Below are 13,609 nucleotides of genomic sequence, written 5' to 3' on the forward strand. Positions count from 1 at the left end.
GCGACGCGCCCGGGGTGCAGGCTGGAAAGGAGGCGCGGGGCGGCGTGACGGCGGCGGGGCCACCTGAGCCCCACCCTGGGGCGGGGCTCAGCCGCCCTCGGGCGCCCCAGGGGCGCGCTCGCTGCCGGGAGAGGCGCCGGGGCGAGCCCGCCAGGTGCGGCCGCGCGGCCGCGGGCCCCTCCCCGGGGCGGGTCCGGTCGGGGCGCCGCCCCCCAGGCCGTCCTTAAATGCGCCGGGCGGGGCCCCGCGAGCGCGGAGCGCGGCTTCAGTGGCGGCGGAGGGTCCGCGCTCGGCGTCCTGCTGGTGCGCGGCGTCCTGCTGGTGCGCGCCGCGGTCGGGGCGGGCTCGAGCTCCAGCCATGCTGTTCTGGCACACGCAGCCGGAGCACTACAACCAGCACAGCTCGGGCAGCTACCTGCGGTAAGGCCGCGCCGCCCCCCGCCCCGCGCGCCCCCCGCGCCCCCCCGGGCCGGGGTCGCGGGCGAGGCGCTGTCTGCCGGCGGGCGGGGCGGGCGCGGCGCGGAGCTGCGGGGCCCCGGGCCCGCGCGCCCTCGTCTCCTGGCCGCCTGGCGTTCGGGGGTGTGAGATCGAGTCCCGCCCTGAATGCCTCTTGGGGACTGAGGATGCCCCGCGGAGGGTCCCGGCGCGCGCGGAGTTGGGGGCCCTCCGGGCAGACCCCGCGGGGCTCCTCCCCGACCCCCGCGCGGGCGCAGGCGGTCCTGCCGATCGCGCCCCGCCGGGCTCCTCACCCCCGAGGCCTCCCCTCCCCGGACTCGTGTCGGAGCGGAGGAAAGTTCTGTCATCCGGCCAGTGCCTGCCCCGGGAAGTCTGGTCCTGCTCTTTGCCCCTGTCCGCCCCGGTCCCTCTCCGAGCTTCGTGCCCTCGCGGGTGTCCTTGGAGCAGCCGAGGGGCGAGCGGGCGGCGGGCGCGCACCTGCGCCCCTGCCGGGCGGGCGGGCCCGCGGGGTGCCGGGCAGAGGCTGGGGGGCGGGCGGCCCTCCTGCCCGGTGGTCGTCTGTGTTTAGGCCTGAGGCCGCACATTTATTGCCCTTGATGGACGTCTTTCTTCTTCTGCAGGGATTTGACTAGTGCTCTTCAAAGGGAAAAGTAAGTTTTGACTCTTTTGCAAAGTCCCCTCCCGTCTCCTTTAAGAAAGCAGGACCCCCATTTGCCTCAGTTCCTGGAGGATTATTTTCCCAGTTCTGCAGCTAGCTGGGTACTAATGGGCAGTCTCTTCACTTTCTGAACTCGCCTGAACCAGCTTTAGCCTGTCTTTATTTCCATCCTAGTCACAGTTTATGAAATGTGTCTAATTTAACCCAAAGGGCATTTGGTACGGGCTCAGAGAAAGTGAATTGTGAGCCCAAGGGAGTCGCTGGCAGTGGCAGCTCCAAAGTGAGAGTCGCTCTGAGTGCTTTTTGGGGAGGGGAGGCGAGAAGTTCCCACTGAGATTTAATAGTACAAGTTATTTGTTGAATCCTCACTCTGATAGACGATTATTTGTCCAATGGTTCTCCCTAAAGACATCCCCCTTCCAGAAGGCAAAGGAATGATTAGGTTTAACAGATGTGCCTGCTGTTTTTTATTCTTGGGCCAGAATAGTAGGAGATGGTATAATTAAGGACTGATCGCTTCCCCGCAGGCCGCGGTGATGTCAAGGGAGGGAAGCTGCCCTGGGGATGTGGGAAGCCCACTGGGCAGATGTTAATCCTCTGCGGAAGATTGTGTCCATTCATTTACACAAAAACGCTACAGATACCTTTTTATTGTTCCGTGTATTGCAGTTTCAGTTGTTTGTCTAGATTTCAGTTTGTGACCATTAAACTTGTTGCCATATCTTAAAAGTAAGTTTGAAGGTGACCCTGAGTGGAGAGCGAATGTATTTAAAACTTCCTGGAAACCTAAAATATCATCCAATTAAGAAATAATTCTCCCCTTATATGGGAGGTGTCTGTTACCGAGAACATTTGTCAGTGGAATATTTCAGGTATCTTTTAGGATACTGGCATTGCAGTAAGGGAGGGAGAGGTGGGCTATCAGTCCTTGGTTATACCATCCCCTACTATTTTGACCCAAGAATAAAAAACAGCAGGCACATCTGGGGTGAAAGGTACCTTAAAGCCATACTGGATTCTGGGATTATTTTGGGACTATGGATAATGTGGTCCATGCCCTTTTTTTTTTTTTAACAGAAGTAACAGGTTTACATCCCTGTATATGTTTCAGGAGTAGAGGTTCATGTGTTGTTGTTTTTTTTTCCTTTAAATTTCACTTTTTAGAAGCTGTGGTTTTCAACCTTGAAGAGGTTGACCTCAGTGAAGGCCAAGGTTGGGAGTGGCTTATACCCCAGGTTTCCCAGCTCTAGAGTAAGGGTCCTGTCCTTTTCCTTGGTTTTTATATTTTATTTTTGGCTGTCTCCTCCCTTTGCTGAACTTCTGCAAGTTGCCTGACCTCACCAGGGTGGTGGCTTTTACACGCTTCTTCCCTTTTTCTGTTTGATGTTCTCGTGACTTTTATTCCTTGGCAAATAAGGATGACAGGCTTGAAACAAATTACTGTTGAGTGATGGCTCTCCCCCCCCCCCTTTTTTTAAATTTAAAAGCAGCAGCCCATGGATTATTAACTTAACATGGTCTGGGCAAACATGGAATTATGCAATCCCCAGGTGAGCAGGCCTACCTGCTTCTCCCATGTTCCTCGATAACCACTTGGGTTGGGAATGCCCCAGTTTGGTGAAAGGAAGTCAGGATGTGTGCCTCTTGGGGTGGGGGGCAAGACAGCTCTGCCCTCTCATCTTTGGGCAGTGATGGGGGTGCCCCCACCTGGAGGTTTTCCAGGTGTTCTCCACCGCTGGTTTTTCCTTCTGAGAATTGGTTAGACTTTGTTGGGGTGTGTGCTGGGTTTGTGTTTTAGAGACACTCATTTATTGTGTTGTGCAAGGAACAGACTGTACCATTGAACGGCTGTTTATTCAGTGAAGTAGGGTTAGTGAATCTGATTCATAACCTAGGACACATGGAGGGCGGAGGGTTATCAAGATAAGATTCTGGCACTTTTGGGCACCTGTTTCCTTGCTGCTCATAATGTAAAGATCTTAAACAACTTTCAGATCATTCATGTTCTCTAGGATTTTTTTTCCCTTGCTAGGATATTTAAAAAATACTAGAAATAAGTTCTCTAGTCATAGGCTGAATTTTTTCTTTTTTTTTTTTTTATATGGCAGGCAATTTTGTTTTGAGGTGGAAGAAAAGAATCTTTAAGCATCTCAGTGTTTTCCATTTGGATAAGATTTAAAAGTTTTTGCATTTAGGACATAATTGTATGACTCTTTAAAAAAAAATGACTAAAAATAGGGGCTAGAAGTCAGTTTTTTTTCTTTTTAGAGGGGGCAGGAGAATGTTGCAGCCATTGAATGTAGCACTTTCTGCATTTGCATAGTTTGCAGAAGAACCCCGAGGGCAGGCTCTACTGATCTGACAAGTAGCCAATAAATAGAAGTCTATATAAAAATTGAAATTTTTGGTTCAGATTCATACTCTAAAAATAAGACTTTCTACTGTACAATCTCCCCAGTATGAAAACCATGAGCTAGGTCCTCCATTGCTGCTAGTTTGGTCCTTTTATCACAGGGAAACGTTTTGTAATCACAGATATTAGGTAACTGCACTTCTCACTCCTTGATGGTTTGATTGACTAAACCTCTTGAGGGCCATTGAATGAAACTAGTGCCACCGAGGATTGGTTCCTCTCTTTGGAAGCATCTGCCAGTGTGAAATGAGTATGAGAAACTAGCCTGTAGAAGCTCTGCCCTTGCCTTTGGCCATGTAGGCTGGTGGCTTAAGTCTGCACCCCACTCTCCCATTAGACTCTGTCTTTGTGATCCTGCTCCTAGGACGCCGCTCCTGACTGATTCCTCCTGTGTGTTGCAGTGATGTGCTCGCTCTGCCCATCTTCAAGCAGGAGGAACCCCAGTTGTCTCCTGAGAATGAGGCCCGCCTGCCTCCTCTGCAGTATGTGCTGTGTGCCGCCACTTCCCCAGCTGTGAAGCTGCATGAGGAGACACTGACCTACCTCAACCAAGGTAGTGGCTGGAACACGGGGCCTGGGGAGCCTGCGGGCTGCCAGAGGGAGCCGGGAGCTGACCCGAACCAATTAAGGCCTTTTTATCTTGTCATAGAGGGAATGGTGAGGTTGGGGAAGGAGGCTGTGGTGTCACATAATCTGTATCTTAGCTGGGAGACTTCTCTGAGCTTCATTTTGTATCTGAAACATACCATATCAACTGTGTTGTTATTAGGGCCGTGCATGGGTAACAGGAATGTTCCTGCGGGAGCGTCAAGGAGCAGTTTGTTCAGTGACTGGTAGCCACCTTTGTAGGTAACACTTAACTGTGGCCATGACTGGTGTCCTTCCTGGACCCAGGTGGAGCACTTTTGGTACACTAGGTCTGTTGTCCTTTTTGGATGTATGGCTGGCAGTAGTGGGAAGGCCGGTCCTGTTTTCCGAACACAGCACAAGGGCTGGATTCCATATGTGCCAGACAATCCTTTGTGATGACGGGGCCTTATCCTTACAGGAATGGCATGGGCTTTGGAGTTTGAGTCCCCACTCCGACATTTCCTAGCTCTGTGACTTTGAGCTGCCTTTTCTTTTTCTGTAAGCCTCAGTGTTTTCCTGTGTAAAACGAGCAGTGTAATTTTGTAATGTTGGAAAGAATGCAGGTGTGTGAGGTGGCTGGTATGATAATGGCTGTTCAAGTGCTGATTCCATTTATCGAGCCATGTGGATCAGTGTCCCCAGGGATGTTGTTTTTGTGGTCTGTGGCTGTTTATTGCACTTCCTTCCTGAGTCACCTTGTAGACACCTCCCCCATCAAGTGGGTTAAGTGCCCCTCTAATTTGAGGGAGACTGGAAGGTTTGTGCAGTGGTTTCTGGAGGCTTGTGCTAGATCACTGGGGAGCAGCCTGTGGTCGTGGTTTGTCTGATGCGGCCTGCCTCTTTTCTGGACAACTTTAACTCAATTTGGGGAGCCAGCGGGGGTGCAAATCCCACCTGATCATCAAGTTTTCCTCTGTTGAGCTTGCCAGCTCCTGCACCAGGGACTCCACTTATGCCTCTGGATGGAAACTGCTCCCCTTATGTGTTGATGTGGGGAGCCCAATGGAAGTGTGTGCTCAGTTCTGTGGGTCACTTTGTGTCCAGGCTGATCCTCAAGCCAAACTCAGTCAGCTGTAGGGTGCCTGACCTGGGCGGGTGGGCACTGGCGATGAGCAGATATCCGAGCATGCTTCCGAGCACAGCACCCTGGCTGGATTGTGGAAAGACTCAGCCATTTTCCTTTCTTGTTCATGGAAGGTCGAATACTACTAACCTGTGTAGCTGGGAGTGGTTGCTTTCCTCTCTGGGAGTCAATGTAGCAGGAAGAAACTGGATGATGTTTCCAGTGTTGTTCTTGGCCCACCCCATTCATGAGGAATGAGTGGTCTGCAGGCCTGAGGCTTGGCCAGGACTGCCCCTGCCCCCATCTGGGAGGCCCTTGACTTCCTTCCCTACCTGCCCTGCCCCCCTCCTCCCTGTTAATTTATCAACTGTGGACCATGTTTGGCTGTCAACAAAGTAGGTCTTTAAAAAAAAAAAAGATTTATCCTTTGCCCAATATAGATAAGTTAAAGAGAGGGGAAAAGGTTGCCCCAAGCACTTACCATCCCTGTTATTTTGGTGTGTTTACTTCAGGGACTTTTAAAATTACATTTTCCTGATTACGAAGTCAATACATATAATTATAGAGATTATGGATCATTTAGAAAACTATAATGAAGGAAATAAAAAAAAATAAAATTGAATTGTCCTCTAATTTCACCTGAGAACCATTGCCAATCTTATTTCTACATATTGTGTGTATGTTTTAAAATTAGGATTGTGCTATAGACGTTACCTGTTGTCTTCATGCATTCTGTTTGTGATCTTTTCACGTCATTAAAAATCCTTTGAGAACTTAAATTTCTGTAATAATTTCATTGTTCTGTTTCTTCACCCAGTTTCATTGTTTGGGTGCTTAGTTTTCAGTTGTTATCTTTGTGTGAACTGTTGATTATTTTTAGATAAATAGCTTAGAAGTAGAATTACTGGATCAAAGGGGTTGAATAAGACTTGATATATTTTACTAAATTGCCTTTTCAGTAGAGCATATCAATTTGCATGTTAGCTAGCAGAGTATTTTTTTACTGTCTCTTTTCTAATATTGGCTATTATCATTTTTCATCTGATTAGGAAATAATGGGATTTAATTTTAAACTAACATTTCTATTGTTAATGGGGTTGAATATTTTGAAATATATTGATCTTTTTAATTTTTCCCTTGTGTTGATATGCTTTGCACATTTTCTATTTGAATGTTTATATCTTATTGGTTCCAAGAGTAGAATATAGGTGAAGAGTATCAGCCTTGTAGCTGCCATGCATTGCAAATATTTCCCCCTGTTGGTTGCTGGCTATTTAGCCATATTTTATTGTGTGACAGCTCTATTTATGGAATGAGATCTATATTATGATTTTTTTATTATGTAGAAATTTATTTTAAATGTCTGTTGTTAAATCTTTGTCTTTTAAAATGCACCTTAAAATTTTACGCTTAGAATGTCTACTTACCCCAAAATCAGCTTAATTTTCTAAATTTCATTTATGGATTTCTAAATTTTAACACTAAAATGGATTTTTTTTTTTTTTTGGGAAATCAGTAGGAACTCATTTCATTATATCATTATAAAATTATATAATTTTATAAAATACTATAATTATAATATTTTGCATTATTGCTACATGAAATATATGTATTCCTCCCTGCCCCTAGCTTTACCAGTGAGATTTATACTGTTATATATTGCATTTGGAACTTATGATGTGATATGAAGGTCTAAATTTGTGTAATTTCCTAAATTAGTTACTGCCTAGCTTATCCTTTTCATATTTGTATAAAATGACACTTTTAAAATGTTAAAAAATATTCTATAATATTAGCCCTGAAACAGATCCTTGTGTTGATTTTTGTCCCGTACCCCGGAAAATAATTTTTTCTTGTCCCATTATTGTTGTAGCTTGGAAATATATGAATATTTCCCTGTTTGGGAATAGAAGTTCCTTTCATCATTCTCCTTAACCATTCTCATTTATTCTGGTTTTTTTTTGTAAAAAGATTTATTTGTTTATGCATACAAGAGCTGGGGTATAGGCCTGAGGTAGGGGGTTGCTGGCCTGAGAGGATTCACCAGAGACAGAGTGGGGAACAGAACAGGAAAACTGACTGAAATACACTGCTGAGGGGAGCAGCAGGTGAGACAGGAGAGGTCTGCTGCACAGTGTGGGTCAGCTCCGGGGGCCAGAGATTGAACTCATGCCTCAGTGGCTGGCGATAGCTTCATAGTGTGGAAACTTAACCCCTTGTACCCCCAGGGAGGCCCCATTGTCATTCATTCTTACAGATGGATTTTACAGGCATTATGTCTTTCTTTCTTACCTTTTAAAAAACATTGATGAGATCATATGCTTTATAAAATTGTTTCTTACTTTTATTAAGTACTATTTGTGTAATAACTTTCTATTATTAAAGCCTCCCAAACATCATGTAAATGTCTGAATGTTATTTTATTATTTCTATTTCTTCATATTATTTAAGTCAGAATATTCTCATAACTACTTGGAGAAAATTTCCAATGGAATTATTTTAGTGTCTGTATTTTTAACATTGTATATTTAGCATTCAGCTTGGTTCCTTGATAGTAGGCACTCCATTCAGAAAATTTAAAAAATAGACAATTTATTTCCATTTTATTTTTCTACTCGTCCCTCTCTCCTGCATCCCTTTGTACATTAATGCTGTTATACTGGATGACAGCATGCCTATTTAATATAGCCTATACTTACGTCATATGACAAATCAGTATAGATTAGATTCAGTTAAAAAAATTGGTTTCGACACATCAGTCAAAACCTTTTCAGATAATGTTTACTGCATTGGATTTATGTTTACTGTACTATTTCTGAGGCCATCTCATATCTTTTCTGTAATGACTTGTGTCATGTCTGAAACATGGGGGGTGTGCTGCACCTGTAAATCAAGAAGCCACTTAAACTGTTTGGATCCTCATTATCCAAGTGCGGTGTTAAATCATGCTTTGGAGATCCTGTACCTTGGATAAGGTGGGTTACATATATGTGTCCTATCACTGAGTCCGGTGGTTGATTTTGGATGTGGTAAAAATGACCTGAAGAACAAAATATATTCTTTTCCTCCAAAATGGAGTTCTGAAGGAGAGAGGTGGATAGCTCTTGAGTAGAGGTCTGCAAATTCACAGATCCACCTCTTTGTGGGCAAAGGTCATGCTTTAGGAAGATCTTTCCGGTAGGTTGGAGCCACAGGGAAGGGATGAAGTGGTTTGTGGGGGAGGGGTCTGAGAGAACAGAGGAGAGAACCCCAGGCAATGTGTTGGAAATTCTGCTTTGAGATACCAAACAACTTTGCAAGAGTGACTTGTTATGGAGAAAGCTTTGGTATTTCCTGCCAAAGCAACTCTTGAATCTTAAACAAAGGAATGGATTTTTACAGGATTCTTACTTGGATTCATAACAGAATAAAACCATCTTATCCATTGAAAGGAGAGGTTCAGTAAGTAGAGAGAAAAGTCGAGTAAATGACTGGGAAAAGAATGGAGTAAGGGGGAGGGGCAGTGCAGTTTAAGCATAACGTCTATCCTCAAACTGAAGTGGTTCAGGATGACTAGGGTTTGGAACACCATTATGAATGGTGTGAATGATTTGGCTGGAGAGGTAGACCAGATGGCTAAGATCTTCAGCTACTTTGCTGAGGCTGGACCATGGGGCAGCCACTTAGGCAACTCATTTAGCCTCTAATTCCTCATCTGTAAGATGGAGAAAATAAAAATTCCTACAAGTAGGTGGATAAAAGGAGTTAATTGATATAGAACACTGAAAACAGTGTTCTGAAAGTGAAAACCAGCACATAAGAAATCATATTAGCCAGTAATAATAAAGTGGACACATGCTTCCTCTAGTCTCTTTTGGAAGTTAGCAAGTTCATCAAATTGAAATTTGGATTATTTTTACAATTTTTGATCTTCTCCCCAACTCCAGGAATTACACAGGGTTGGTCCTAAAACTGAGAATTGCTCCTCTTAGATAGAATTGAATTCCTAAGATAGAATTGAAAAGTGGTAGCTTTGGGGTAGATTAAAGGCAAGAAGGTCTGCTGAACTTTTCTCTTTGTTCTTCATTTACTCTGAGGAGACATTTTCCATGGAGGGTGTTAAAATACCATCTTTAAAATTGTCACTCTAGACTCTTCAGTGATGTGAGCTGCTGTAAAAGAAAGGGATACTTTACTGCATGGAAGGTAGGGATGTCAGTCTTTAGGGTGATACTTTAACACTTTACAATTACAAAACACTTTCTGGTGTTCTCTTTTGAGTAATTCTCCCCAAATCTATTATTCCCATTTTATTTTATTTATTTTTAAAGATTTATTTATGTATACAAGAATTGGGGTACAGGCCAGAGTTGTGGGGGAGGGGGTAGTGGTGAGAGGATTCCCCAGAGACAGAGTGGGGAGCAGAACTGGCAGATCCACTGAAATACACTGCAGGGGAGCAGCAGATGAGACAGGAGAGGTCTGCTGCGCCATGTGGGTTAGCTCCTTGGTGTGGGGATTGAAATCGTGCTGCAGTGGCTGTGGATAGCTTCATAGTGCTGAGACTTAACCCCTTGGGCCACCAGGGAGGCCTTATTCCCATTTTATACATGGCAGATTCAGTGGTGAAATCAGATTCCTCCTCCTGTATCACATAATCTTGGAAGCCTGGGGCGTGGTTGAGCACCGATGTAATAATGGAGTTCTGGAACAGAAAACACCCATGCTTCTGGCTGTTTTTCCTAGAACTTCCTACAAAGAGGCAGGATTCTAGGCTAGGCATGCCCATTATCTGTGCTTGTCCCATGGTACAGCTGGGGTACTCTGAAGGAGGGTGTAGAGAACTTGCAGGGGAGAAGACCATGAAGGAATGGAGTGAGGACAAAATTCGTCCATGGAGAAAGTCATGATCAGTTGCTCCCACCCTCCCCAACCCCGGTGACCTGAGAGAACAGCCAGGGAGATTAGAGTGGAACTTGGGCCTTCATTCCCTGTGTTCCCAGTCCCTAGAATCCAGACAGAATGGCAGCTCTCTCTTTACCAGTGTCTGCTCTAGGGAACTCACTTAATCTCTAAGCGTCTCTCTTTCCTTATCTGTATTGGAATGATTTCATTTTGTGGGTTGCCTTGAGAATTAAGTCAATGGTAGGCATACACTTACAGTCCCCTCCCACCCCTATTGTATCAGTGACTTTGAATTTAAAGAGTGAGTCGAAGGATTATTGTGATAACCTATTTTCCATAGCTGAAGTTTTCTTTCCAGATTAATTTTTACCCTGAATTTTGGGAATATAAGCTGAGTAAACCAAATCACCCTTAAATATGTTTAGGTTTTAAAAAATATTTTCTTTGTTTTTTCCCCCTGAGTATAAAGCTAGCACATACTTACAAAACAAAATAGCCAAGTGCAACAGAAATTTGTCATCTCGAAAATCTCCATAATCCCACTTCCCACATTTTTTCGTTTTACATAAACCCATGTCTTAATTGTATGGCCATATGTTAACCCATGTATATTTATACAGATGTAAACACTCACACAAAAGGCACACATGCACACTTACAGGAATGTGTGCCTTTTTCTAAGAGAAATGGGATCATATTATATATCCTATTTAGCAACTTTTATTTTTTCAAATGAAGTGTCCAGTCTTTTTACCTGAATGTGTGAAAAGAAGAAAAACAATACCAAAAGATGTTCTTTAGTGGTTTCATCATGATCTATTGTTTGGATGTTGTAGAATTTGTTCTCTTGAGGAAATTTAGGTTTGTTTCCATTTGTTTCATACTTGTGCCAGCACCCAGTGAGCATCTACCTACACAAATCTTTGTATGTAAGCAGGTGGGAGAATATCTGTGGAATAAATATGTAGAGATAGAATTGCTGGCACAACGTTTTTATAGCTACTGCCATTTTTCCCGACAGTGAAATTGTACTGATTTGTAAAACAACTATCTCAATAATTGTTTATTTCCTCACTGTCATCCATCCCTTATCGCTAACCACTTCTGAAATATAAACTTCTCAGACACCTTGGGTATCTTGTTTGTTGCTAGTCCTAGCACAGTGCCTGGTTCTTTGAATTAATATCTAATGCTTTTTAAGCCTTTGGTAATTAGTGGGGAAAATAAATTATTCCTGTTTAATTTTCATTTTTTTCAGTGTTGAGTGTTTTTCATATTGGTCATGTCTATTTTTGCCTTTCATGTGATTTACTCATTTTCCAAATGGGATTTTCATCCTTATTTATTTCTGAGGGCTCTTTGCATATTTGATATAATGTATTAGAAATATTTTCACTTATTTATTTGCTTGCTCTTTTATATAATGAAAGTTTTTATCTTTTTATCTTCTTTTTGTGTTCCTTGCCCTATTTAGGAAAGGCCTTCTCCACTTCAAGATTTTAGTAGAATTCCTCTGTTATTTAAAAATTATTTTTTCCCAGTTTGAACACTTTGGACTTTATTTTGGCATGTAATGAGGTAGGAATTCAGTTCTATTACTTTTCAAGTGTCCATCACCTTAGCTTATTGAATATGGGGCCTTACATTTTAGGTTACAATGCAGCCATAAAAAAGCATGGGGAGGTCCTTAATGTATATCCACAAGTTATATCTAGCATATACTGTTGGTAATAACAGTTTGGATGACACTATTAATTACCTTTCTTAGAAGGTAGGTGGCAGATCAAACGCCAGGAATTTTGGAGTTAAATACATATAAGTTTGAATTTTGTTTCTCTGTTTCCCACGTTCCTGAACTTGTCAACCTATGTGTTCTGTAAGACGGACAATACCACCCACTTAATATGTCTTAAGTACTAAATGAGTTATTTGCTGTTATTTTTGTTTGTTTTTCCCCTAGAAAGAGACTTGATTTAGTCTATGTAAAGTTTAGAAATGTTTGACCAGCAAAGAATTTTATAAGCCACATAAAGGTTGAAGAGAGAAAACAAAATAAGGAACAAATGCTTTCCCAAATGTCAACTTCCCATAATTAATTTATCAATTAGTAAACTAATGAGCATACTAATAAATTGGTTGAAAGTGTGGTTGTCATTGATTGGGGTTTTTTGTTTCTTTCTTTGTTGTCATTAAAACTAATCCACATTTACTGAAATAAATAAGAGTTTACTTGTATAGCATGCTTTATTACATATTAGTCATGAAACTTCAGTTATATTTTAATAGTGGACCAAAAGCTAAAATATTATCTTATGATCTAACTTTAGAGGTTCCAATGAACTATGAATGATATATTCTAAAGAATTATATTAGGGGCCTCCCTGGTGGCACAGGGGTTAAAGTCTCAGTGCTGTCGCGCTATAACCACTGCATCCTGAGTTGGATCCCTGGACAGGGAGCTAATGAGCTAACCCACATGGTGCAGCAGACTTCTCCTGTCTTGCCCGCTGCTCCCCTCAGCAGTGTATTTCAGTCAATCCATCCACTCTGCTTCTGGTGAATCCTCTCATCCCTACCCCCGACCTGCACCCCTGGCCTACACCCCAGTTCTTGTATGCATAAATCAATAAAAAAAAATAAAAAAAAAGAATTATGTTAAATCATCTATAGTCTGAAAATACTATATTAGAAATTGAAATTATTAATATCCCAGTAAGAGCAAATGTAGCATCAGTTACACATGTTAAATGAAACAGGCCTGGGTCAGGATAAATGTAGAGAAGACACTTCAGATGTCCAGCCATGGTTAGAGGTTGGACATGGTAAGTCTGGATCAAAACTGCCCACCACCCTGCGTCCCCGAGTCCTCACAGCTCACTCATCTTCCTCCTCTGGGGACCTGATGGTGCAGGGGATGACCTGATCTCCTTTAAATGTAGGTTTTATTACTTTTCAGGTGTTATGAAACCAACAGGTAAGGAGATAATTACCACTGAAAAAGTAGTTTGTTAGAGTTCCCAAGAGAAGGGACAAGCCACATGCCTCAGGGCCACATGGAGAAGCACTGGGACCAGTCAGGAAGTAGCAGGATTGAGGGAGGTCAGGGGCAAGAGCCTTTATTGTGGTCCCCCTGGGATGGAATGGGTGAGGCAGAGTTCAGTGGCTCAGGATTGACTCCAGGGCACAGGGGCTGTCTCAGGTTGTGTAGACTCTGACTCTGGAGTGACGAGAGAGGGGATAGTGCTCCTAAAAGTCTAAGGTGAGCAAGGCCCACCGTTGTCACTTTAATACATGGGTTTTAGGGGCACTGCTTGGGCTGCAAGTGGAATAGCAGGCACAAAAGAATCACTTCCAAGAAAAGCTGGATTTCAAACCTTCATTCAGCCATTTTTTTTTTTTTCCTTGTGAGATTTTTCCCACTTAGCTCACTGCCCTTTATCTCAGTCCAAACAATCTCCAGCAAACCCACCCGGAGCTGTTGTCTCATGAGAGCCGATTCACCTGC

The 13,609-nt window shown here is 43.5% G+C and overlaps 1 protein-coding gene across 1 annotated transcript in view; it reads left to right on the plus strand.

Moving 5' to 3' along the window:
* Positions 1-358: 358 nt before the first annotated feature.
* The window catches only part of TFCP2L1 (transcription factor CP2 like 1), a gene marked incomplete at both ends in the record, with an annotated part of 53,304 nt that continues 40,053 nt past the window's right edge, over positions 359-13,609 (plus strand). The window contains 2 exons of the mRNA XM_084237994.1: positions 359-420; positions 3,929-4,080. Coding sequence (XP_084094120.1) covers positions 359-420; positions 3,929-4,080 — 214 coding nt within the window. The remainder of the gene's footprint in view (positions 421-3,928; positions 4,081-13,609) is intronic.

Source organism: Talpa europaea (assembly GCF_964194135.1).
Source record: "Talpa europaea genome assembly, chromosome: 1".
In the NCBI taxonomy this organism is placed as follows: Eukaryota; Metazoa; Chordata; class Mammalia; order Eulipotyphla; family Talpidae; genus Talpa; species Talpa europaea.